At 41.1% G+C, this 24,565-nt stretch overlaps 3 protein-coding genes across 3 annotated transcripts in view; 2 read left to right on the top strand and 1 right to left on the bottom strand.

Annotated features, from left to right (window-relative positions):
- LOC140995662 (oxaloacetate tautomerase fahd2, mitochondrial-like) overlaps nt 1-4,406 on the bottom strand; it is a 5,546-nt gene extending 1,140 nt beyond the window's left edge. The window contains exons 1-7 of the mRNA XM_073465743.1: nt 3,962-4,406; nt 3,049-3,314; nt 2,324-2,540; nt 1,128-1,187; nt 884-1,046; nt 684-792; nt 11-98 (exon numbers count right to left, since the gene is read on the bottom strand). Coding sequence (XP_073321844.1) covers nt 11-98; nt 684-792; nt 884-1,046; nt 1,128-1,187; nt 2,324-2,540; nt 3,049-3,314 — 903 coding nt within the window. The 5' untranslated portion in view covers nt 3,962-4,406. The remainder of the gene's footprint in view (nt 1-10; nt 99-683; nt 793-883; nt 1,047-1,127; nt 1,188-2,323; nt 2,541-3,048; nt 3,315-3,961) is intronic.
- Nucleotides 4,407-5,097: 691 nt separating this feature from the next.
- LOC140996231 (putative aminopeptidase W07G4.4) lies at nt 5,098-11,059 on the top strand. The gene is made up of 16 exons (XM_073466550.1): nt 5,098-5,179; nt 5,934-5,975; nt 6,089-6,179; nt 6,534-6,682; nt 6,784-6,892; nt 7,585-7,712; nt 7,808-7,907; nt 8,118-8,193; nt 8,302-8,387; nt 8,911-9,015; nt 9,346-9,421; nt 9,542-9,660; nt 9,760-9,843; nt 9,972-10,029; nt 10,238-10,419; nt 10,514-11,059. Exons 1-16 carry the CDS (start codon nt 5,169-5,171, stop codon nt 10,649-10,651), a joined length of 1,554 nt encoding a protein of 517 aa, XP_073322651.1. The 5' UTR covers nt 5,098-5,168; the 3' UTR covers nt 10,652-11,059.
- Nucleotides 11,060-12,109: 1,050 nt separating this feature from the next.
- LOC140995966 (proliferating cell nuclear antigen) lies at nt 12,110-15,989 on the top strand. Its single transcript, XM_073466150.1, has 6 exons — nt 12,110-12,528; nt 13,609-13,706; nt 13,821-13,888; nt 13,983-14,177; nt 15,215-15,338; nt 15,441-15,989. The coding sequence occupies exons 1-6, from the start codon at nt 12,308-12,310 to the stop codon at nt 15,515-15,517; spliced, it is 783 nt and encodes a 260-aa protein (XP_073322251.1). The 5' UTR covers nt 12,110-12,307; the 3' UTR covers nt 15,518-15,989.
- The last annotated feature ends 8,576 nt before the right edge of the window (nt 15,990-24,565 follow it).

The raw sequence follows: 24,565 nt of genomic DNA, 5'->3' as shown, positions 1-24,565 counted from the left end.
ATGACTTCACCTTGAGAAAGACGGGAGGGTTTCTGAACACACCCACACCTGGAGGAGTGCCCGTCAGGAACACATCACCTGGAGTCAATGTCACAAACCTGACAGGAGGAAAAACACACAGTGGAGGACCAGAGTCAGTTACAGGAAAGAGCATGTGCATCAAATGTAACATGACTTGCTATCAACTGTAGAAAATGAGGAACTTTTCGTCATGGTCATGCAATGTCATCTTTATCAAACCGATAACTTCCACTAATGGTCGTAGTGTTTATACAGATCCTGTGAAAGGTAGTGTGGGTGGCCATTATTACAGAACAACACAGGCTTCGTCAGGCAAATGACAGAGAGGCTTTTCTGTCCAATAATTTCAAATCAGATCAGAGAACGCTCCAGTTGGTCAGGGTGCTTAAGGGCAAAAGGCTGCCGGCCGCAGCAGATAAGTCTTATTTGGAGCATGTCATTTCAGCTGCGAGTCTGTGATGAACTGAGGCCATTTGCCCGCAGAGTGCTCCTTCTGTAGATTCATTTCAGACACAATTTGATTTGCATAATTTCTCAAACAGAAACTCTGCACTCTCAGCTTGATTTACTGAAGCAGAAAAAGTGTGAAGCTGAATCACACTATATCTCTGTAAAGCAAAGACAACATCATCGTGAGAGGAAAACTTTCAGAGTGAACTTACTTTGACACCCAGGCGACCAGCGCCTCCGTCTTGAAGATCATCTGATCAGTGTTGCTGCTCTGGACTGCTTCTCCATTAACCAGGCAGCGGACACCCAGGTTGTGAGGATCTGGGGAATTAATGATACAGGAGGTCAACACATGTAATCCATCAGAAAAAATTGTCTTAAGCTGTTGGTCTCTCTTTCTGTGGTGTCTTACCTTTCACAGCGTCTGTGGTAACTAATGCAGGGCCCAGAGGACAGAAGCTGTCAAACGTTTTTCCCAGCAGCCACTGCTTCCCGTTGCGCTTCATCTGCCAGTCACGTGCGCTGACGTCATTGGCCACAGTGAACCCGGCCACGTAGGAGAGAGCGTCTTCCTCCTGAACAACAAAAGTCGGAAGAGATGCCTCACCAAAGCATCAAAGTATGGTGACCCTCAGTGGTTATGGCGTGATGCTCACCTTGATGTGTTTTCCTCTTCGGCCAATCACAAAGGCCAGCTCCACCTCCCAGTCTACCTCCTTAACAGAAAAGATGAAGCACATTGAGCATCAAGAAGCACCAAAAGCTATTCTCAATCTACACACTAATTCTACGTGTTGGAGTTTTAGAGTGAGTGTTTTCACTTAAAATGCTTCATTTTTCAGTGTGCTGTTGATCCACACAATGAAATGTTGTTGAGAGAAGTGTTTGGAGTTCAAAGTCCAGAGGAAGCTAAAAAGTGCTGAATCTGTTGAGACTGAGGTGATGTTTAATTGACATTCAGCACCATACAAATTGTATTATTTATGTTAGTATAAAAAAAGTACTGTATGTTGATTTACTGTCATTCAACAGTATACTATAAAAAGACAATGATGTATATACACACGCTGTACACATTTAATATATATACAATCTTTGGGGCTCTTGAAAACATGAAGAGACACAGAATTTGATTGTGTCTTTTTAATTATAACATCCTAGGGGAAAAAAACATTTAAATAATCTTCAAGTGGAAGTGAAGTGATTGGATGTTGGCATGAATTAATTTATTTCAGGAATTTATTCTGAATAAAAATTTGTCTCAACTCTTATTTCAAGACAAAACGTAAAATAAAGTGCTCAGGAGACGCTCATCCCTCCTCTGGTTAGTATTAAAATCTACACTAAATTTTTTTTTTCTTCCCTCAGGATCAAGTCTTTCAAAATCTTCTACAAGTTAACTTTATTTGCCCAGAAACTGTGATGCACAATTACTCATTTAGTTCACTCTCTTGTTGTGATAAACTCGGTGTACAAAATCTTGGGATTACTTTTGATCACAGCCTAAAATTTGAGCTCAGTGTGAAAAATGTAGATGCCTACTTCAACATTACATTTTTTAAAAAAAAGAAAAAGTCATCCATTTTCTTTTAATATATTACACCTCAACTACTGCACTTCCTTGTTCAACTGTGTCTGCAAATCTTTACCTCGACTGCCAAAGGTAAAACAAACAAATAAGTTAGCTGGTTGTAGCTTCTTTCTGTTGTCTCCTTGTCACGTGTAGGATTGATTTTAAAATGTCACTCCTGACAAAGAAGAGACTCGATTAGACCTAAAATATTTGTTGTGCCCTCTTGACCACTTGGAGGGGCCTCAGATTTTCTTTACCCCTTTTTTTCCCTGCTCTCACCTGGCTCTCTTCGGGCAGAATGATGTCATCATATGGCCCGGTGATGGCACTGGGGAATTTGCTGAAGATGATCGGCTCTTTGGGGATCGGGGCGTTCTGCTCCAGGCAGTGGTCCCGGTAGTTCATACCCACACACACCACCTTCTCTGGGGCTAACACAGGAGACAGCAGCTGGATGTCTGATCGCTCCAGCACACACTGACCGGAAGACAAGGCTCTGAGGGAGAGGAGGACGACGAGTCAGCAAGAACATGATGATTTGAGAGGAGGTTTTTTGAAGAGGATGATGATGTAGGTACAAGATGATGTGGAGGAAGATAAAGTTATAAGAACAAATAGGATGTAGGAAGATTATTTAAACAAGTCCATTTAGGAAGATGCCGTTTCACCAACACAAACAAGATGATGATGACAAAGATTGTAAAGTTTTATGATGAGCTGTGATGATAATTTACACGAGGGTGAAAGATGTAAATTATTCAGGGAGGCTGTTGATTGAGGAGATGACATTTATTGAGAAAAACACGCTTATTTGAGGAAATTATGGAAACCGTGCGTTTGATTTATTCAGAGGATGTTGAGGATAATGACGGCAAGGATTTGAGAGTACGAAAAGCATAATTATGAAAGAAGACGACGGGGATTTAACAGCTCATGTACAGTCAAAACAAAGATATTTGGTCATTATATGTCTGAATGTAGGAAGGCTTTTGTGTGTTTGATACCTCTGTGCACACTCCAGGCCCTTGTCTCCCAGCTCCAGCAGCTCCCTCATTGTCGAGGGCATGGAGGGGTCAAACGCCTTCAGATCCACCACGCCGAGCCCCTCGCCTTGCTCCACTCCCACTCTAATGCTCCCACCGTCACCATGATGACGAAACTGCACCAGACGCATCGCTGCACCACTCAAGCCTCGCCGCTGTGGGTTTGTTGTTCGCTTTTGACAAAATAAACTCCTGAAGATGCAAAAGGAGCGAAGGGGAAGTCTCATCTGTAGAGGACAAAAGCAGTGATGTGAGGAGAAAATATGACAGGTGACAGAGAAGCAGAAGGTAAACAGAAATCAAACAGAAAATTAGATTTATGTCTTTGATGGCATCTTGAAGACTTTTTGTCCTTTTTTTCACCCCTTCATCGCTTTATTGTGAAATCCTTCAAGCCAAGAGACACAAAAACAATATATAACAGCATCTACACTCAAATCAAGACCTCCATGTTTTATTCCATATATAAATTAGTCGATCAGATGTCAAAACAGTGCAAAGTTCCCATTACACTTAACAGTAACAGCTTAAGATAACATGTTCTGTCCAACTGAAGTCAAAACTGTATGAAATTTTAAATTCAGATAAAAAAAAGGAGCAAAGCAGCAAATCCTCACATTTGAGATGCTAAACAAGAGGAAGTTTGGTACTTTTCCTTGATGAATAAGTCATCGATTATCAAAAAATGTCAGTAATGACAGTTCTGTTGACATATCAATTTGTTGACTCATTCATCACTGCCCCTGCTGTGATATTACATGACCTTTCCATGTCTTTATATAACACGTTAAGCTTTCTTTGTACAGAAGCAGATTCAAACTTCAGTCTGATCAAAATGACAGTCTGAACAAAATTAATACAATGTGAACCGCACCCAAACCAGTATGTCGAGAGAAGCAGTCCAGGTGTGGGTCTCAGTTTGGCAGGTAACTCCTAAAATGGCACGCAACAACTCCTCTGAACACAAATACCAATAAGCAGTACTTGGGACTAATCCACGCCTAAGATATTCAAGTTCTCCTTTCCTTTATGACCCAAAGTTTGTAGATCCAGTATCTAACTACACAAACATGGCAAAACACAGTTATTACTCTGTGCAAATAATGCACTGTGCAAAAATGACTTTCATGAAACTACCAGCAAACTACTCTCATCTCTCTCATGACACGTAGGTCACTGCTCCCCAACACTGAAGTTATGTCTTCATGTCTGCATCAGAGCACTTGTTATTTCCTGCTCTCACGTGCTAACAGCTGTGAATCATACCCACGATGAGAAAAGAGACAAGCGTGGGCACAGCTGCAGCAGTGGGTGACTCCTGCCTACCTGCAGCTCAATCTGTAGCTTTGCAGATTATCTTCGCTAAAACGCCATTTCAAGAGGAATATGACAACGTAATTTGCTGCTGTATAACCAGGGCAGCTGTCTCATACTTCCTGCCCTTTGTACTCTGTGGTTTAAATACATTTACCTCTCCGGTTGTCCACAGAAAACACTAATTTAACTACTTCCGGTTAGTGTTTGTAGTTCAGAGGTCAGTTCTGTCAAGTGTTAGCTAACTTGCGAGCGCGAAGATAACGACAGAGGCTAGCCATGATTTTTATGATATGATATCAAGAAATAATTGCTATATCGGCCATATATTTATCTAAATGCTGCTTTTAGCGTTAGCTGAATCAGTTCTAGAAACTACAACTCCCTAGTTCATCCGTGAATGCGCCTTAGGGTGCAGTGGGAATGTAGCAACTTCAGCGTATTGACACGTTAGCTAGCTAGCGATATGATTATTTCAATTTAATGCCTAACCAGGTCCTTGTAGACTCTTTAACTACTTCAACTGGAACAACAAAGTAATTACTTAATGTTTCAATCAAACAACATCCAAAGCTCTTGAATGAGAATGAGAAAAATGGCATTGTACGACTCGAGTTGTCGTATTTACGAGCTACAGGAACCCTGCGAAGGCAGCACGAGTGCAACTTATTAGATCATGTGATCAACCGGAGGAGTGAAGGGAAGGACCCGCTGTCGGCTATCAGCTGTCTCTTTCGCCCTGAAGACACTGGAGAAGGAGGACCAAAATGTGCACCAGGTGAGATTATCAGTTTTATTTTACCTGCCTGGTTTGCCTTCCGGTGTAACGGGTTTCTCACGTGCAGCTTTGTGCCGCGTGCTCTTTCAGCGCGTCAGGATCAGTGGAGGAGACTCACAAAAGGTTTCACTAAGCAGGCTATTTCCCCCTAGAGCTGTATAACTGATTGGGTTAAGTAGGCTTAGGTAATCTATTTGCGATAGTTGGCCAAATGTTTAATTTCTGTATTAACGCACATGTGAAAGTAGAAGAATCTGATCCTCTCATGTTGCAACAGGAGCTTGATCTTTGCAGGATTCAGTTTCCTCTAACAGGGTCCACACAGTCAGTTTTGCATGGATCTTACTTTCATTCTTACTATACTTGAATTCTTGTCAGGTGTCATATGATGCCAGGAATGTCTGACAAGTGCCAAAATCTGACTTGTTAACAGACGTGTAACATGATCATCCACTGTGAATTGCAGTGATTGCTTCCTGGAAAAAGATCACTCTGTACAAAGTTTAGATTTCAATGCAATAAACCTGTAACACTCTTTTAACAGCTGAATTTAAAGCAGATCTCAAAGGTCTTGCAGGTTTCCACACTTTGACCCACTTTGTTATCATTAGCCTGCATTATAAAAGCTGACATAAGGTCTAATTGCGCCACTCTGTCTGAAATGTCTTTGCTTCACCGTGTCAGACAATGCTGACTTTGCTTATACAAGAGGAAATAATAACTCTGGGTTTCCATTCTGGGTTTCTCTGTCCAGCGTCCAGCCTGTTGAATGGACCACCGACCTCAAGAATCAGAAGTGAGTATTAAGAGAAATGTGGTGCTTCCTCTTTAGCTACCAGGGTGTTTGTAAATTATTTTGTGTACCTGAACAAACGGCTGTGTTTAATGATGGTATTGTCTTGTTTGTAGTTTTGATGGCCTCGTGTTGGTGACCCAGAGCCATGACACGCTGACGCCTGAGCTTGAGCATCTGAAAGCACCACTGCAGGACTACAGCTCTGTAAGTTTCAACCTCACAAACCTGTGAAATAATGAATGCTCTCACCTGATCTTTCTTTGTCTCGTTAACACCCAGACTACATGTACACAAATGCAAAAACTCAGACTACTGCAGGTCATCAGGAGTAAGACCGTATCATGTAGGACAGGAAAAGAAACAATAGAATTGAGGAGTAATTGTGGTTTTTAATATATCCTGTATTGATTCTTCAAATCCCTCAAATCTTTTTGCATCGGTGCCCTTTCTTTGTGAAAATTAGCACATTTTGCAGTAAATGCAGGTGATCTCCAACAAGATCTGGTGCAACGTGTTTTCTAATGTAATGTGTTATTTTCATCATCTCTCTCCCTCTAGGTTGACAGTGGTCTGGGGGAGGAGGTGGTGATCCTGAGGGTCCCCGGTCTCCCTGGTAACCGCCTGGTGTTTGCCTCCACCGGCCCGGTAAACCGTGACTATGATGATATCAGACGCTTCAGCGATGCGGCGGCCAACGGCATCAAACGGTCAGTGGACGGCAGCTGATTTTATTCACCCTGTAGTTTCTCACATTTCTGGTTTACCTCGACGTTTCTCTGCTGTCTCACTCCTCTTTGTCTCTTTTCAGGGCGTTGAAAGCCGGCATGCAACGCCCCCTGCTGGTCTGCCCTCCACACAAGGACTATAAGAACAGCACCATGGTGGCTGCCCTCGGGGCCCTTCAGGCTCTCTACATGGTGAGAAAACACCGTAATTCATTCTCAGGTCAACGGCTACAAACAGACTCTGTTCACACTATTAAAGTTTAGTTTATGTGTCATGTGAGGTACGACTCTGTTCATACACTGCAAAAACAAGTCATATATGGATATGTTTGAAAGATGTGTGCATTGGCCAGTCTAATGAAGAAAAAATGGTAATGGTTGCATTATGGGAAATGTAGGATCAAGTCTTTTTGGAGCCAAAAAGTCAGGATATTCTCGCTTCTGCTGCATATATTTTCAGCCGTTCTTTTCAAATCCACATGGAGTTGAAAGAGACACTATTTAAAGTCAAGTTGAAATGAAATTTTTTTTTAACCCTTTTAAGATCACATACCTTATCATATTGTGCACCTGTTGAAAAATGTGTGCAAAAAAGATACAAAAAATCAATTTCTTTGTATGCTTACAAGAAAATCTTACCATGTTTTCGTCCTGCAAAACTAAATATGACATTTACTCACGTAGGCTTGAACCTCAGGGTGTTTGCTATGCCCAACATTATGGAGTCCAGTTGAAGCTCAGACTTGAGACAAATATCCACCACTGTCTATGTAGGTGTCTGCTATAATTCTAGTTGTGAACTGTCTATCTTAGCTGTAACTGCGTGTATCTAGATAGCAAAAATTCACTCACTTGTTTCTATTTCTATTTTTCCCCCACGAAAGCCCCTGGAGGTGAGGGAGGCGAACATTAAACCCACCGACTATAAGGCCTGTGTTCTGGGGCTGTGGACACCACAGCAGGCGGAGGGAAAGAGACTGGTGGAGCTGGCTGACGCCCTGGAGAGTGGGAGGTGGGTCGAATGCTTCACCTCATTTCCAGCTAGAGATGTCTCGTGTTCTGATGTTCACTTGTTCAACCAGCTGTCCTGTTTCCCCTTCTCATCAGACTGGCATGTCGGGACATTGGAGGCTCAGACCCGGAACGTATGGCTGCGCCCCGTGTGGCTGAGTACGTCCAGGAGCTCTTCAAGGACAGCCCTGTGCAGGTAGCGAGAAATGTTGTATCGTGTGTGCAACAGAATCACAGGATCCTCTGTTTTTATTTTTAGCCATCTAGTATTCCTCATTAGAAAATGTGTAGAAAAAATTTCAGCCACAGTCCGGGACAATTGCGTGGGTGTTAGGTTCTTCAGTGACATTTATTGCCACTTTTTCTGGCCCCAAACATAAGAACATGTGCATTCATTTACCTTTAGGTCGAAGTGGTGAGCGATGTGAAGGTTCTGGAGAAAGAGTATCCCTGTCTGGCTGCGGTCAACCGCTGTGCAAACAGTAGGAGAACATATTTTGTTTTGTCACACGACTCTCACAGATTTTCACAACCGTCAGTTTTTTTTAAAAGATGTCTGCATACTTAGTTACAGTTTCCTCCTCATACAGGTGTACCTCGTCACCAGGCCAGAGTTATCAGGCTGCAGTACTGTGGAGAAGGACCTATCCAAAAGACACTCATGTTGGTGGGAAAGGTGAGCAGAAAAGTCTTCCAAAGACAGAGAATGTCAGCATGACAGCTGTAGGACATCTAAAATGTTTTAGTTGAAATAAAATGTTTTAGTTGATTTGATTGTTTCAGAGCATTATGAAAACTGCATCACATTTCACAAACAGATAAACTTGCATAACTTATGTAAAGCTGCATTCATTGGTGATGAATCCGATGATCCAATAATCAGTCGGAAAGTGAAACTTTCTTACAACATTCAATGTTTCCAGCTTATTCAATGTGCAGATTTTATGCATTTGTTTTGCATGATAGTAAATTAAATATCTTTTGGGTTTCTGTAATCAAGACATTTAAAGAAGTCGCCTCTGGATGTGGGACTTTTAATAAAGCAAATAATTAGATTATGAAAATAATTGTTGGCTGCAACAGTCCTTTTAAGTTTATCAAACTGAAATTTAAGGAAGGAACGTTAGGTTTAACTGGTTAGATGTTGGCCTCAAATTTGCATGTATTGTATCTGCTTAATAAATAGTTGTTGTTTCTAGGGCATCACCTACGACACTGGTGGAGCAGACATCAAGGCTGGTGGCTTCATGGCTGGGATGCACAGGGACAAGTGTGGAGCTGCTGCTGTGGCTGGCTTCTTCCAGGTGAATGACCCTCCAACTCTGCACCTGAATAATAAACGCTTAGGGAGCTTTTTACTGCATGTCGACACGTCAGGACTTTGATGAAGCATTTGGCAATTTTGGACAAGGATGCAGGTGTACTGGATGCAAAGCAATGAATATTATTCAGAGTAGTCCTCCATGCAGGCACTTATTTAGTCATCAGAGGAAAATAAAGACTGGACATATACTCTGATTTATGTTCTTGGAACTTCCCAAAAGTTAGAAATTTTAACCTGGCTCGTTGAACTTTTTGCATTTGTTTTAAGTTTTCATAACTGTTCCCTATCTAACCGTCCTCCTGCTCTGTAGATTGTGGCCAAGCTGAAGCCAAAACATTTGAAGGTTGTCGGCTCCATGGCCATGGTGAGGAACAGTGTCGGTGCAGGTCGGTGTAATTCACTTTGTTCTTTTCTTACATGTTCCTGTTTACATTTCTCTCAGTGTGATCTGTGTTATAGCAACTCCTCTCAAGCAACTGTGTGTATGTGTGTGTGTGTTTTGTCAGACTGCTATGTGGCCGATGAGCTGGTGGTTTCCCGTGCGGGTCGCAGAGTGAGAGTGGGAAACACAGACGCTGAGGGACGTATGGTGATGGTCGACCTGCTATGTGAGATGAAGGAGAAGGTCACAACATCTTTATAAATGCTTATTTTACTAATTTGTTCATCCTAAGCACTTTTCTGCATGTCTATCCTCTCTCATACTGATCATCTGTGTCTGCAGGCAGTCCGTGAGATTTCTCCTCAGCTGTTTACTATCGCCACTCTGACCGGTCATGCGATCAGAGCCATGGGACCGAACTACTCTGTGAGTACTGCTGAAACACAGACAACACAGCCACTTACTGAGAGATGCTAAACATTAAAAATTCAAATAACCCACTGTTGTAGGAATATTCATTTGTACTGAGTTTAATCCTGAATTTCTCGTTGTAGATCATCATGGATAATGGACCGGCCCATCGCAACAAAAATGCTGCTCAATGGCAGAAAGGTGAGAAAATTCTTTGGATAATTTGGCTGTTTATTTTGTTTAAATGTGGTCAGTTTTTATGATATAATTAGTATAAAGACAGCAGTGAGACAACAGATACTGATCCATTGTGCTCTTGGGTTTAATCCCTTAGTTAGTGGTTCATTGCTTCAGAAAGCTTTACTTCCCTCCATCACTAACTAACACTTGTTCTTCCTCTTTCATGCAGCTGGAGAGGTGTTGGGCGATGTGTTCGAGGTGTCCACCATCAGACGAGAGGACTACGAGTTCCACAAGGGCAAGTCTGAGTACGAGGATATTCTGCAGTGTAACAACCTGCCGTCCTCAGCTACACCTCGAGGACATCAGACCCCTGCAGCCTTCCTCATCATGGCCTCAGGCCTCGAAAAGGTGCTCACACACCGTCAGAATGAGTAATTATTTATGAAAAATACAATAAAGAAGAAGTGCAGTGATTGACATGTTACTTTTATTTCCAATGCAGCATGGTGTGGATTCTGACAAGCCTCTGCCGTACTCCCACATTGACATCGCTGGGTCCAGTGGTCCTTTCCCCGGTGTCCCAACAGGAGCTCCCATCCTTGCCATGGCAACCAACTACGTCCTGCCTGATGGTCTCTAAACAGATACCTCCAGTACAAAAAGATTACAATCTCCAAACTCCATCCTAACACACAATTGTGACCGTCCAAATATAAATGAAATCCCTGTCACAACACATAATGCAAATTGTGTTTTTTGTTCCACGTCTGACATTCCTTAACACCTCAGAGTGGTTTTCAGAAACAATGTTCTTTACTCTCTTTTATAAAATCTTGTGAGATCAATCCGCGCCAAGTGTCAAAAGACCCTGTTCGTAAGTGGCCTGAATCAATATATACTCAGGGGTTTAACAGCAGTATAAAAATACTATCCATTTTATATTTGTGTCTGTGTGTGTGCGACCAAACGGGACATGGTTGTGTGACATTATGTGTGAGTCAAACCAAGCACTCTACATTGATCAATAAAACAAAATTCAAATTCAAAACGTCAGTGTCTTCTTTCTGTACCAGAAACATGTAAGTTATCACACGGAAAAGAAACGAGACTTGAATGTCACAGTTTTGACAGTGTTTTCGCAAGAAAAACATAGAGCAGGCATGTTGTATAATAAATGCGTGAGTCATGACTCTACAAGTATTACCATATACATATTTGCATATGTGTACACTTACTCACATAAACTATGTATATGCAAGGTAGCAAGGTATTTTATTTTGTGCTGCTGTGATAGAGCAGACAAAACTATTAGCAGATGAAAAGGTTTGCATGACAAGTTGCTGTTTTGGATAGGGCAAACGAGTAGTTAGTCTGTGTAAAATGTATGATCCTTACAATATAATAGGTAGTCTCCATTGATGTAAATTAAATGGTAAATGCTTCTCTATCCCTCTTTTTCTTTAAAGTTAAAAAAATTTATCTGAACGTCTCAAATCACCCAAAAAATGTTTTGAAAAAGAAATAAGAAATTGTTTAATAAATGTCCTTTTCCAGTATCTGCTTTTTGAAACTTGGACATATAAATTAGATTCTTCTAGTGTTTTTTTATTATCATTGTTATTATTATTATTATTATTATTATTATTATTGCTTTAATTAATTGTATTTCGCATTTTTAATCCACTGTATATTACTCTTTTGCCTATGTGTTGGCTTTCTGGGTATATTTTTAGATTTCTTAAGAAGTTATCTATATAGCACTTTCAAAATTATATTTTTTCCTCCTCTAGTTGTTTAATATAAAAATTGTACAACAATAAATGGCAAATGATGCATCAGTTTTGGGCTCTTTAGAAAACGGAGCACACAATGTAAACAAAATGATGTCTTACACAAGCACACTGTTATAAACACATAAATCACAGCAGACGGAGCAGCACGGAGAGTTTATTGTACACAGTTTACGGCAGTGTCCTCTCCAATATGGCCGACATCACTCACCACGTTTTCCAGTCGCTGGGACGTCCGGACAAGGACACGGAAGTGACGTAAAGACGCCGAATCATTAAAACCTGACGTTAGCGCGCGCTTACAGCTCAAACCCTCCGCCTGCAGTGAGAGTGTGTCTGCGTGCCGGACCTCTGCTAGCTAACAACACAAAGCCTGAACTTCTTAGAGGAGTCTGTATCTCTCCTAACTCGCTGATATCTCAAACTGCAGCCTCCATTTCGACGGAGCAACGACAGAAAACTCTCTTCGTTTGAATCTGCGCAGACTTAAAACTACCACAGCCACCATGTTTGAGGCTCGTCTGGTCCAGGGCTCCATCCTGAAGAAGGTGCTGGAGGCTCTGAAGGATCTGATCACAGAAGCCTGCTGGGACGTCAGCTCGTCCGGCATCTCCCTCCAGAGCATGGACTCCTCTCACGTCTCGCTGGTGCAGCTCACCCTGCGGCACGATGGCTTCGACTCGTACCGCTGCGACAGAAACCTCGCCATGGGAGTCAACCTCAGCAGGTGGAGTAAACGCCACTCACAGATCGTGTAGCCAGAAAACTCATCATATTATTTGACTCCGACGTGTTCCGTTGTTAGGTTGTTGGCTAGCATAAGAAATGAAGTGACTGCTGCGTGTTGTAGTTTGACAGGTCGAGTTACCAAAGTTTGGCGGCTGCTTAAATCGATGTAAAAAAACATGCGAGGTTTGGTTTGTCTGAGCGGGTTTAACGCACATAGCTAAGCGCCAACGTTACACACAGTCAGGCGGTCGTTTTTATTTTAGTGTCTTTTGTTAGCATGAGTTTTAATGGCCTGTGTCTCATATCTGCACATACAAAGAGGGTGGCCATCTTGGCGGTATTGCCCGGGCATGTCTCTGTGCTGGACTTGAAGGAAATGTATCCCTCTCAGAGTTAACTTCGTTATGTCGGCCTTCAAACGGAGCAGGCTGTACATTTGATATTCACAAATAAGACCACCGTTTTTTATTTAATGGGCGAAGATCACATATGACGCAGCTACTTTTATAATTACGTCGCGACGTCAGTTGAGCGCCAAATTCTCCGCAGGGAGGGTTGGCGGGAATTGTTGTCGAACCCGGCAAATTCCACTTCCGTTTCCGGTTTCTTCTCTTTTGTAACTTATAATACACACAGATGTTTTTATATTTACTTACACCTGCAGAAACATTTAGTTTAAGTATTTCTTTTGTAAGTAAAACTACCTCAGATTTCATAAATGGTGATAATTAAACATTTATTATTAATATATAGACACATTAAGCCTACATTTAAGGCTGCACCTCAACGCTAAAACCCAAAGTGACATAATTTGCATTTCATTGACACCTAAATTGAATCCAACTCAATTTTTAATTATACAAAACAGTAAAGTAGTTCGTACTCACACTTGAAGATTTTATTTCTTATGTCCCTACAAGACCAAAACAATTCATTCATATTTACATTCAGAAACGTAAAGGTGTTATATTTTTCTTTACAGGCATTACTCATGTCTTTTTTTTTTTATTATTTGACACTACAAAGTGTGCTGCATGGACAAGTTTTCACTTTTTCCCTTCCTGTCATTCCCATACAGTATGTCAAAGATCCTGAAGTGCGCAGGAAATGAAGACATCATCACCCTCAGAGCAGAAGACAACGCAGACACACTCGCCCTTGTGTTTGAGACACTCAGTAAGTTCTTCACTGTAGTTTGTGGAATTAAAAGTGGCAAGATGATCTACTTCACACATGCTGTTTAGCCCTTTGTCTTAAGCATTGTTGTCTTGTTTATCTCTTCACTTACAGATCAGGAGAAGGTGTCAGATTATGAGATGAAATTGATGGACCTGGATGTGGAGCAGCTGGGTATTCCAGTAAGTAATCTCTGGCCTGTCCTTATGTTTTGTGTCAAACGTACTTTTTCGTGCACACTGTTCCTGACCCCTGTCCGTCTGTTGTCCTTTCCAGGAGCAGGAGTACAGCTGTGTGGTGAAGATGCCCTCTGGGGAGTTTGCCCGTATCTGCCGTGACCTGTCCCAGATCGGTGACGCCGTCATGATCTCCTGCGCCAAGGACGGAGTCAAGTTCTCCGCCACTGGAGAGCTGGGCACAGGAAACGTCAAGCTGTCCCAGACCAGCAACGTAGACAAAGAGGATGAGGCAGTGAGTATTAATGATGGATTGAGTTAAAATCTGATTTGGGTAACAGTGGAACCACACGATAAATCTGGCCAATATCAGTAGTAAATAAACAAGAAGCTACAGAACAGAAATGCCATTATGTTTAATAATGGCGTTGCCATTGCATAGTTTGTCCACCAGAGTGCACTGGCGAGGATATAAAGGGAATAATTGCCAATATAAAGAGAGTGAATGATGGAGGAAAATGAAACGAGACACAGCAAAATAGAATAGAAAAATTAAGTAGAAATAATAATCATAATAATGAAAGACTGTATGCACTGTTCAAATTTCACAAAAAACATGTGACCAAGAGTTCAGTGACTTGATTACTTTGTTTTTTAGAAACCAAAAATGTCTTATTTCCATTATTAAGAATGATTAATTCAAACAAAAAATAATTTGTTTAAATTTATTGCTGAATTAATGTTTGTTCCCAGAAGCAACTATTAAAAGCTGAAACAATTATTCGATTGATGGGAAAATTGTCATTATTATTATTATTATTATTATTATTATTATTATTATTATTATCTATATTTTTAATCCACATTACCTCCCAGTGTTTGCTAGTTTTACTGGGGTCCACACAAAGCAACAATAAAAAGGCACATAATCGTATTATCAATCAGACAAGAAAATGCATTATAAGACAGTTACTTAAAAGATATGTGAAATAACTCTGTAAGAGGCCATAAATGGCAGTAACCTGTACTGCAGTCAAAAACAAAAATGGTCAGCCACAGCACCAATAAATAAATCAGACTGAACAAAGATCTGGTTTTGATCCATTTGATGTTGGTCAGATCCAAATTTCATGAGAAGAACCTTTTTTAAAGAACCGTTCTTGTCATACAAATTGTTTGTAGTCCGACACTACAAGCTACTTGAAGCCTTCACGTTGGTCTGCACAAACATAATTAAATTAATTGATAATGCTGCAGTCCTTTTTTATTTTTACTGTTCTGATGGCATATCTTTTAAATGTTTGACGATTCCCTTTTACTCCCTGTCTTTAGGTTACCATTGAGATGAATGAACCCGTCCAGCTGATCTTTGCCCTCAACTACCTGAACTTCTTCACCAAGGCTACGCCACTGTCAAAGACAGTCACTCTCAGCATGTCCGCTGACATCCCCCTCGGTAAGAACAGCTGTCATTTTTAAAAGTGAAGTCTTTATTTGGATTCTTAATGTTTTTACAGACATTGTGACCCTAACTTGACTTTTTTTTTTCTTCCTACAGTGGTGGAGTACAAGATTGCTGATATGGGACACGTCAAATACTACTTGGCACCCAAGATCGATGAAGAAGCTTCCTAAGTTGTTTCTAACAGCCCAAAAAGGAAGAATAGAGAAAAGCAGGCGACTGGGACTTGTCCTGAGTGATTGGAGGGCTGAAGTGATCTCACGATGATCACTGAGGTCTCTGAAGTCCGCCTGTCTAATGAGATCCACAGCAGGAGGTGTTGTGTCAACTTTGATTCAGTCAGCCGTATGAATGATGCCATCTGTGTGATGTGACAACGCTTCACTGGCTCTGAAGTGGAGTTCAGAGCTGCTGGCTGTGGTCCAAATAGCCCCAGTGTTAATTTCAGCACTTGTTCGCTCCACTTTGGTGTCTCTCTCTCTCTATTTTTGCCCATTTTGGGAAAGCAGGTTTAAAATATCCCATTCCTTCTTGTAGATAACGCATTTGTAAATACTTCCTATGGTGTCGCGGTGTCAGCCAACCCCAAATGTTTTTGTATTCATTGATTCAGTCCAAAATAAATGATCCAAGTTGTTTCCAATATCCTTTTGTGTTTGTGACGTATGTGGACTAAAGCTGCACATAAATTGAAAGAAGACACTCACAGGTCTTCAAAGTGTTTAAAGTTAAACTTATTTTTAATAGTGAGTCTGTAAGATCTTTCTGCTCTATTAGACTTTGATCACACATAAAACCAGTAGCCAAGCTAATGATCCCCCTTACACTGGAGCTCATATACTTACCTCCTGCACTGAATCCTCTTGGGGAACAGCCTTATTTTAGATTAATATTATTCCCTTTGTACTTGGCTTGTGCTCTTTTATAGAAGGCAATCTTAAAAAGACTCATATACCACCAGGAAAACATTTGTGGAGGTGAATGTACATGTGTGTAACTGCAGTAAACCCCACTGCCACCACTTGTTGATTTAAACATGATATATGATGCAACTTTGTCAGTTTACACTGACATTTATTTTGCATCCTCAGGCAGCTCTGCCCAGTTTACACACAAGTCAGACATACAGTTACACATGGCACATGTTCATAAAAGCACATCAAACAGTTATGACCATGAAACCACAATATCCTTAGATTAATATCTTATTTAGCAGCACACTGACATGTCAAACTGTCCCAAGGCAGGGCCTCAATGAGTTATTCATAGGAATCCATGTGAGATGTTTAGAGCTGAAATGTCTCAGGTCGAACTGCTAAAACTTCATGCACATCATAAGGTTATACAATGTTGAGCAGCACTGGTTCGATCTGTAACAGTACACTGTATGTTGTGAAAATATATCTTTAATGTGAAATATTAACCTGTACAGTAAAGTATTTCCCTCTAAATGTAGTGGAGTAGAAAGGTGAAAGAGTAAATCAAGTATAAGTACCTCAGGATTGTAGTTAAGTAGAGTAGAGGAGTAGATCTACTTAGTTACTGTCCACCTCTTGTGAATGGCTTGAGATCCTTTCTTAGGACATACCAGTGACCAGAAGGAGCCACTAGGCGGTGCACTTTTACTAAGTTTCTGTTGGAGAGGAAGATCACAGTCACCTGATTGGTCACGTTTGTGAAATCATTTATTCTGAAGAAATGTACTCAACTTCAACTTATTTTTCATTGGTCAGTTTTCCTGGATGAAAAGGATGAAGAGTTTAACAGAATGAGAGTATGAATTTTCCTCTCCACGATGGAAAGCTCCTCAGTTACTCAACATTGTATTGATAATCTGTTTATACCTAATGCTGCATGACCGTCAGCCAGAATCAAGGACGTGTCCTCTGCTTCATTGTCTCATTGTATTACAGTTACTCAACCAAATCACAGGGATTTTGACATAGTGCTCTGAACAGAGTTTGTTGGAGTCTGGCAGCTTCTCATGCAGCTCAGTGAGCAAACATGCAGTCAGAAATACCTGAGAGACCATCAGTCAGTCAGTCTGTCTGACTGACTGACTGTCTGTCTGTGGTTGGCTGATGTTCACTGTGTTTCAGTGCAATTGGTCATGTAGGCTACAGTCAGACAGTTTAATCCCCACAAAGCTTTAATCTGACTGGCAGTCACATCTGGCCCTTGTCTAAACTGAACCACTGTACAGAGCAGAGTTTACAATGACATAATGTGACAAGGAAGTTAAATTTAGCAACTTATTCTTTGGTTTGTCTGCTGAATAGTTTGACTTTGGCAAATAGATGAGAAGGTTGATAAATATGAAGCTAATGGCTACAACCGGTTAGCTTAGTTAATTTTAGATAATAGACTGGAAATTTACATTTACAGACTCTTTATGCTAGGATAAGCTAACTGGTTGCTGCTGCAGCTTCATACATGATGCTGTAACTAGCACTCGCGTTTGAGACTGACATCAATCTTCTCATCTATTTGATTAAGACTCAGCCAGAAAGAGAATAAATATACTTCACAAAATGTCAAACTTTTTAGCACACCTTCATCCATCCATCTTTCTATTTCTTCTGCTCCCATAAAGAGGCATTTTCTCATTTTCCGTGCCACCACTATAAAATACGACTTTGCTCTTACCTGCCCTGGTTGAATAAGGAATAAAAGCAGCCTGAGGTAGAGACAGTGGAGCATAGACGGAGCAGATTATAACATCACAGTAGATTGCCTGCCAGTGTAATCTCAGACTCCTCTGGAATATCAAAATTCATCTGCTGAAAGGCCTGGACCCTAATGAACTTGCACCCATGTGGTTGGAAAAGAGGATTGTATTTCGTGCATTTATTTATTACCAAATATACATGATGTTGTATTTCATTATTCCTTATATCTATATTTCAGTTTGAGTCATCTAAATCCATACCAGCTATCAGCGGCTTTCTACTTTGGACTGAAATGTTCTTGAACTCTCGAGGGAAGCTGTACTCCCAGTATTTTATTTTCTAAAACACAATGTACTGCGGCTGTGGGTTTATCTGATGGAGCCACAGATAAGGGAAGAAATATGTGCCTTGAGATGCAGAGCAGAGAAAAGAGATGGGACTGTCATCTTAGGAAGTGACCGATAAAGCAGAGCGACGGTGCAGCCATTTAAGCTGCCTCAATATTTAATTAACCACCGCCTCCCAGGTTAAAATTAATTACTTCCTGGAACAGAGCAGAGGGTCCAACCTGATTGGGGTTTCCGCTTCTGAATTGGCCACGGTTTCAGACTGCAACCTCAGACATGCTTCATAAAGACGAATAATGTCAGAGATCTAATTATGAGTTATATTTAATTTGCAGAGCAGATTTAGGCCAGCCAGACAAAATGTCTTCAAGTAAGAGCTACAGAAGTTTGAAACTTACATCAGTCAAGTGCATAACTTTTGATCCATCCTGACTTATTTGTTCTCGTGTTTTACTTGAGTCAGTTTATAATAACTGTACATAAAGTGATTATTACTATCCAATCTTCATTCATCAGTTGCAGAGAACTGCTTCTTATCTGTTGCATTTCTCATTAAAGCAGCTGAAGACAACACAACACAGGTATTACATAAACAATTTTATTTGTGCACTCTTTCACAACAAATGAATCTGGAATGGCTTACATAAGACAGAAAATCATTGAACCTTTTATGGTTTCATCCTCAAATGTGACAATGTGTCTTAAATGACAGGAAACTGATTTTTAACAACAACATTTGAAGGTGTCACTGTGGGTTCTGGGTTATTGTGACATCTGAACCTATGTATCTGAACACTGCACCTTTTAAATAGCCAGAAAAATACTGCACCATTGACTTTAGACTAGCTTTTTGTTGGTCTATGGTGGAGTCACTTTCTGCTGCCTAAAGATAATAAAATGCGCCATCAGTGTGCCTGACCACACCTCACTTTAAGAAAAACACACCCAGGGGTGCACAGGTGGGCGTAAGCACATTTGCTACTTACACAACGTGGTCACTGGGCATGATAATGACAACTGATCAATCAGTTCAACAAGATTAAAGTACCCATTGCAAAACAGAAGTGTACTTAAGTCCTAACACAATCCCACACAAGTTACTTTGAATCATCAGTGTCATCAAACATGCACATTATCTTACGTTATTGTGGGTTCCTGTGTTAGTAGTTTAAAGGCCTTCGGTAGTGTTTTTACACCCTTTGCTTCACTAAGAATGAACAGCATCACAGGCTTTAATCCAAAGTTTTATTTGTATTTCATCCCTCATTTTAATGTTTCTTAGTGTACTTAGATTTAGCTTTGATGTAGCCTGTTGTATTCAAGTGAGCCTGATCTCTACTGTCTTATCATGAGGCTGCATTCCTGCATCTCTCTCTCTCTCTCTCTCTCTCTGTCTCTCTGTCTCTCTCTCTGTCTCTCTCTCTCTCTCTCTCTCTCTCTCTCTGTCTCTCTCTCTCTCTCTCTCTCTCTCTCTCTCTGTCTCTGTCTAGCCTTTAAATTGCTTTCTGGAGGCAGGGGATTTTGGCCGAGGAGATAAGGGGAATGGGATGAAACATTCTCGCTGGCTGTCTTTCTCTGCAAGGCAGTGGGAGTCTTCTGAGTGCTGTTCTTTTACTGAAACAGAAGAGAGAGTAGTGCTCATCCTCTGGGTCAGGGAGGTTGAGGAGATGTTTCAAACCTTATCAGCAACAAAACAAACATGGACAATGTCAAAGCATACAGTGCATTCTCACTTCCACATTTACAATACAGATGCTGCAGGATCTCTTTGTTTCTCCAGCTTTATGTGCAGCCTCCTGGTTTCTGTGCTCTGTCAGTCAGTGACGTCCTGGAGGGTCGATCCCATTCCATGTCTCAGACCTGACACTCTCTTACATAAGCCTTCAGTGCTCTGCTGTCTCTCCACAAGAGCAGGTTGCATGGATTATTGATGCCAGCGCAGAGCAAAGAAGGCATGGCACATGGCAAGGACACACCAGTCGCACACACTGCGTGATCCACCTGCTTCAAACCAGCCTGTCGAATGTTTTAGGCTCCTCTTTCTTTTGCAAAGATTTGGTGGGGATTCCCTCATTTTATGCACACAACAGCACCCCCACCTCCCCACATTGCATTCATATGACCCTCCTCGTCCTCCACCTCCTTCTCCTCGATGAGCTTTGATTTCACTCAGCATGCCACACAGCTGACACACATGTATTTCTGACTGTGCTCCGCGTGTTGAAGTCATCCCCGCATGGATTAGCATATTAATGGGATGTCCTCTTTGTCCCTGTTTTCTGTCACTCAGATTTCACAGCAGCGAGGGAGAGGGAGAGGACGAGGCGATGCAGATGGGGAAGAAGAGGGAAGGGAAGTGCAGAGATGGAGGAGTGTGCTGTAGCCAGGGAGTCACACCTGAGTGTTATTGACACAGGTGGGACAAATAATCAATATGGTGGCTGACCTTGATTTGTTGAAAGTTACACTGTAGTGACACAAACCAGTTTTAAATGTTTAAATCCTTGTTTATACATTTCCTCTTCAATCCATAAACCATATTTAAAGACTTTATTTGGAGAGTGGTGATCCAAATTAAAAATATTTATTTTTTTTACTGCCTTGGTGAAAGAAATCCATAAAGTTTTTATGGGCAGTCATTCTGTATGATTGTGTAGATATCACAGTACATTACAATGATCATTGTTGTGTTGTTAAGGAAACTTCGTATCACCAAAACTTTGCATGAGTCAAGAAAACCAGCCGTGTTTTCCACTGGGGTAACTTTCAGATAACCCAGTTGGGTTTTAAATGGTTTATTTAGCTTATAAATTTAAAAATGTTCTCAAGATGAAAAGGCTAGAGCTGAAATAATGAACTGCTCATTAAACTGTCAGAAACTAACTTGATAATTGATTGATTGTTAAAAAGTAAAGTAAAAAAAGTCCCTAACATTCACTAATTCCAGTTTCTCAATTGCAAAGATGTGCTGCTTTGCTTTGTCTTATTCAATAGTTAACACAGTGTTTCTCAGTTTGGGGCTGTTAATTGGGCAAAGAAAGCGGTGAAATCGACTTGGGCTTTAGGAAATTGTGATGTTTTTTTTTTGACTAATGGATTTATTGATCAATAAATCCATATGATCAATATGAATATCCAAAAGAGCTGCAACAAAGACTATAGTCTTTGATTCATAGTTTTTGTCTCTTGGTTGACCTGATCACAAGTGATTAGCTTGAGATACAGTTGCTCAGACCATATTCAGAGGTGGCCTGGGCCACAAGGACCACCTACTCGACGGATTGAGGAGAAGAAGGACAACATGGAAAATGGATTTTCTTTGATGGAGTACACTCAAAACATTTCAACCACCGAATCCCCAGACTCCCTCAAGAGATTGCACAGTTTTGAGAAAGGAAAAACGTGAACTTTGCAAAACAGCTATGGCAAATTCTTCATCGTTCATGGTTTCTTGTAAATCCTGTCAGGCTGAGATCAAAGACGGTGGAGACGGCAGGATCTGTTGCAGAACTTTATTCCACGATAAAACACAGTAACAGGTTAACTGAACAGCAGGATGAGGCAAACACAACAGACAGCTCGACAAATACTGAGCTAAAGACTGGACTTAAATACAAACCGAACTTACAAGGGGATGAGGTGTTTGTAGACAGTCAGAAAAACACAGGTAAGAAGAATGAGAGGAGGAAACAAGCGAGGAGGGAAGGAGCTGATCAGCTCGGAAGAACACTGGGAACAGGTCAGGGCCATTGGCCACCGTGGAGGAGGAGCACAGGAGAGAAACAAAACACTGGGAACACAGGTAAGCAGGGAAAAGTGCTGGAAAACAGACAAAGACAGGAAGTGGAAAGTAAATGATGGCACACAAGGAGAGAACCTTCAAAATAAAACAAGAAATAACTGAACTAAAAACCAAACAATGACAAATTGAAGTTTGTTTCCTTGTTGAAACATGTAAAAAAAACAAAAAAACAACACAATTTTGTTCCAGAGCAGAATGTGAAATTCATTCAACATTTTTTAAACTTTACACTTTTCTTCCTCTCTCCTCCTTTTCTGCACAATCAGATCTTTGTCCCTCTTCATCCAGGGATGCCTCGGCTACTTTGCTACTTAGCAACTGTTTCCACGGCTACAAAGTTGCTCCCTGTCTCACTCCCACTCTGCCTCCCCCATAAGTTGCCAGTGTCCCTCTGCTCCTTTGTGTCCACTTCCTCCAGCCTGGTGATGACGCAAGTGTATTAACGAGGGTATACCGAAGTGTCTGGGGTTTACTATTTGTCTCGTGCTCAGGAGAAGACATTATCCAGCTCTGTGGTTCCTCTGTGGGGAGAGGTGGTTGTTATGTTGATGCATCTGGGCCTCTTATTGGTCCGAGGAGGGCTGTAGAAAGTGTATTGATGAATGTGACAACCTCTTACCAATTACACTCAGGCACTTTCCCTCTGTGTTAGCCTGGGTGTCAGTGTGCTCTGAGACCATCATACCTCAGCACTAATGTCACTGAGACAAATTGCAGCTCATCGCAATAATAAACTGTTCCTCGCACACACTCAGGAGGAGAGCGGATGAATCTTGGGCAGAGAAACACATCCCTGGAGACACATGGAGATAAGAAAATAATAAACAGTATAGGCTTCTGGGTACATTCAGACATGAATGCAAGCGATGGAGCTACAGATCTATTTATATCGCTTCTAAAAATAGACATTCTTCTCCATAGAGACATGAAATCCTTCTGAGCGGCGAATAACTCTCGAGCTGCTACTGCTGCTGTTGTGTGTGTGTGTGTGTGTCTATGCGTGCATTATTCTTCCGTTTCTTCCAAAGGTGATGGAAATAACCGACTGTATCATCCCAGTTGCGAGGCTCCTTCTTGGGGAATCTCCACTCTCGCTGTCAGCCTCCAGCAGACAGGATTTTTACGGTGCTTTGATGATCGACCCCACCTCCCTCCAACACCTCTTTCTTCTCTCATGGTGATGGCTTTAAGCCGACAGGCGCGGCGTATAGATTCATGCCCATTAGTTTACAGTAGCAAAAGGGGGAAGTGAGTGAATCCGTGGCTAATCTTGCGGTGGGAGGGAATTGTCTAGTTGATGTGGAGAAGAATCTCTGGAGAAGATTTTACCTCCTTGACATAAAAATAGTCGAATGTGCAAAAGTGAAAATGGCCATTGTGTAAAATATTAAAGTAGACCTATTGTGCTTTTTCATTTTTTCGTTGTTATGCATGTATAAGAGAACAGAAGTTCCTCTCTTCCAGAAAACACTGCTCCTGAACGCCTCAAGAGTAGTCTCAACTTTAATTCTGTGACTTTGTGACATCATACTATGTCACTGAGTCACACATTTGCATAATTCATATCTAGTAGGTAGTTTGGCGCCTAAGAATAAGCACAGCAGCCCTGTTGTAGTTAGTGTTGCTGGGTCAGGCATGTTTGAGCTGACCAATCAGAGCAGACTGGGTATATGGGAGCGGGGATAGGAGCTAAAACAGAGGGGTTCAGACGGAGGGGGAATACAGAGCATTAAAGCATGTAAACCTACTCTAGCAGTAACCCAAAATAAAGTTATGAACCTGAAAATGAGCAGAATATGTCTCCTTTAATATTTAACTGCGTTAATTTGGATGTTTTTTGGCTGATTGTGTTTCCCTGTACCTTCAGTGTTTACTTTGATTCAGTGGTGAGGCCTTGAGCTTGTGGATAACCCGACTGTAACACTGGGTAATATTAATTTCAGTAATACTTATTTGCCTGTCTGATGTTCATTTTAAACACATTAAATTAGCCTACATTGATTTTGCTTTTGAAAAAATACTGTCACTGGATGCCAGACAACTGTAGAAATTACTCAGGTATCATTGGGAAACTAGTTGATATTTAACGAAAACACACTTACACTTGACGCTACACCTCCCGCAGATAATGTAGATAGATGATTATTAATCTCATAAGGACAGTGCAGTCGTGCATCAACTAAATCACATAAATCACACACAAATGAGACACTGAGGTAAGAGGCAGAACACAATAAGAGTAGTCTTTCTGTTGCATTTGTTTCATCTATCCAATGTTGGAAGTTGATATCAAGCTGTTATTGGGTTTTGATGTAAACCTGATTTTAATTTCCAACTAAAAACATAGTTTACATCTGTCCAACATCAGTGCAACACCTTTCTGATGTTAAACTGACGTCCGGT

The sequence above is a fragment of the Pagrus major genome, chromosome 5 (genome assembly GCF_040436345.1).
Source record: "Pagrus major chromosome 5, Pma_NU_1.0".
In the NCBI taxonomy this organism is placed as follows: domain Eukaryota; kingdom Metazoa; phylum Chordata; class Actinopteri; order Spariformes; family Sparidae; genus Pagrus; species Pagrus major.
Note: the sequence above shows the minus strand (reverse complement) of the source record. Positions and strands in the feature narration are given on the sequence as shown.

Excerpts from the sequence above, each read along its gene's own strand:
- LOC140996231 (XM_073466550.1), top strand. Across the intron at positions 6,683-6,783 it reads GCGGCCAACGGCATCAAACG|GGCGTTGAAAGCCGGCATGC; the intron begins GTCAGTGGACGG and ends GTCTCTTTTCAG. Across the intron at positions 7,713-7,807 it reads GACGCCCTGGAGAGTGGGAG|ACTGGCATGTCGGGACATTG; the intron begins GTGGGTCGAATG and ends CCTTCTCATCAG.
- LOC140995966 (XM_073466150.1), top strand. The coding sequence starts at position 12,308 with ATGTTTGAGGCTCGTCTGGTCCAGGGCTCCATCCTGAAGAAGGTGCTG. Across the intron at positions 12,529-13,608 it reads ATGGGAGTCAACCTCAGCAG|TATGTCAAAGATCCTGAAGT; the intron begins GTGGAGTAAACG and ends ATTCCCATACAG. Across the intron at positions 14,178-15,214 it reads TAGACAAAGAGGATGAGGCA|GTTACCATTGAGATGAATGA; the intron begins GTGAGTATTAAT and ends CCCTGTCTTTAG.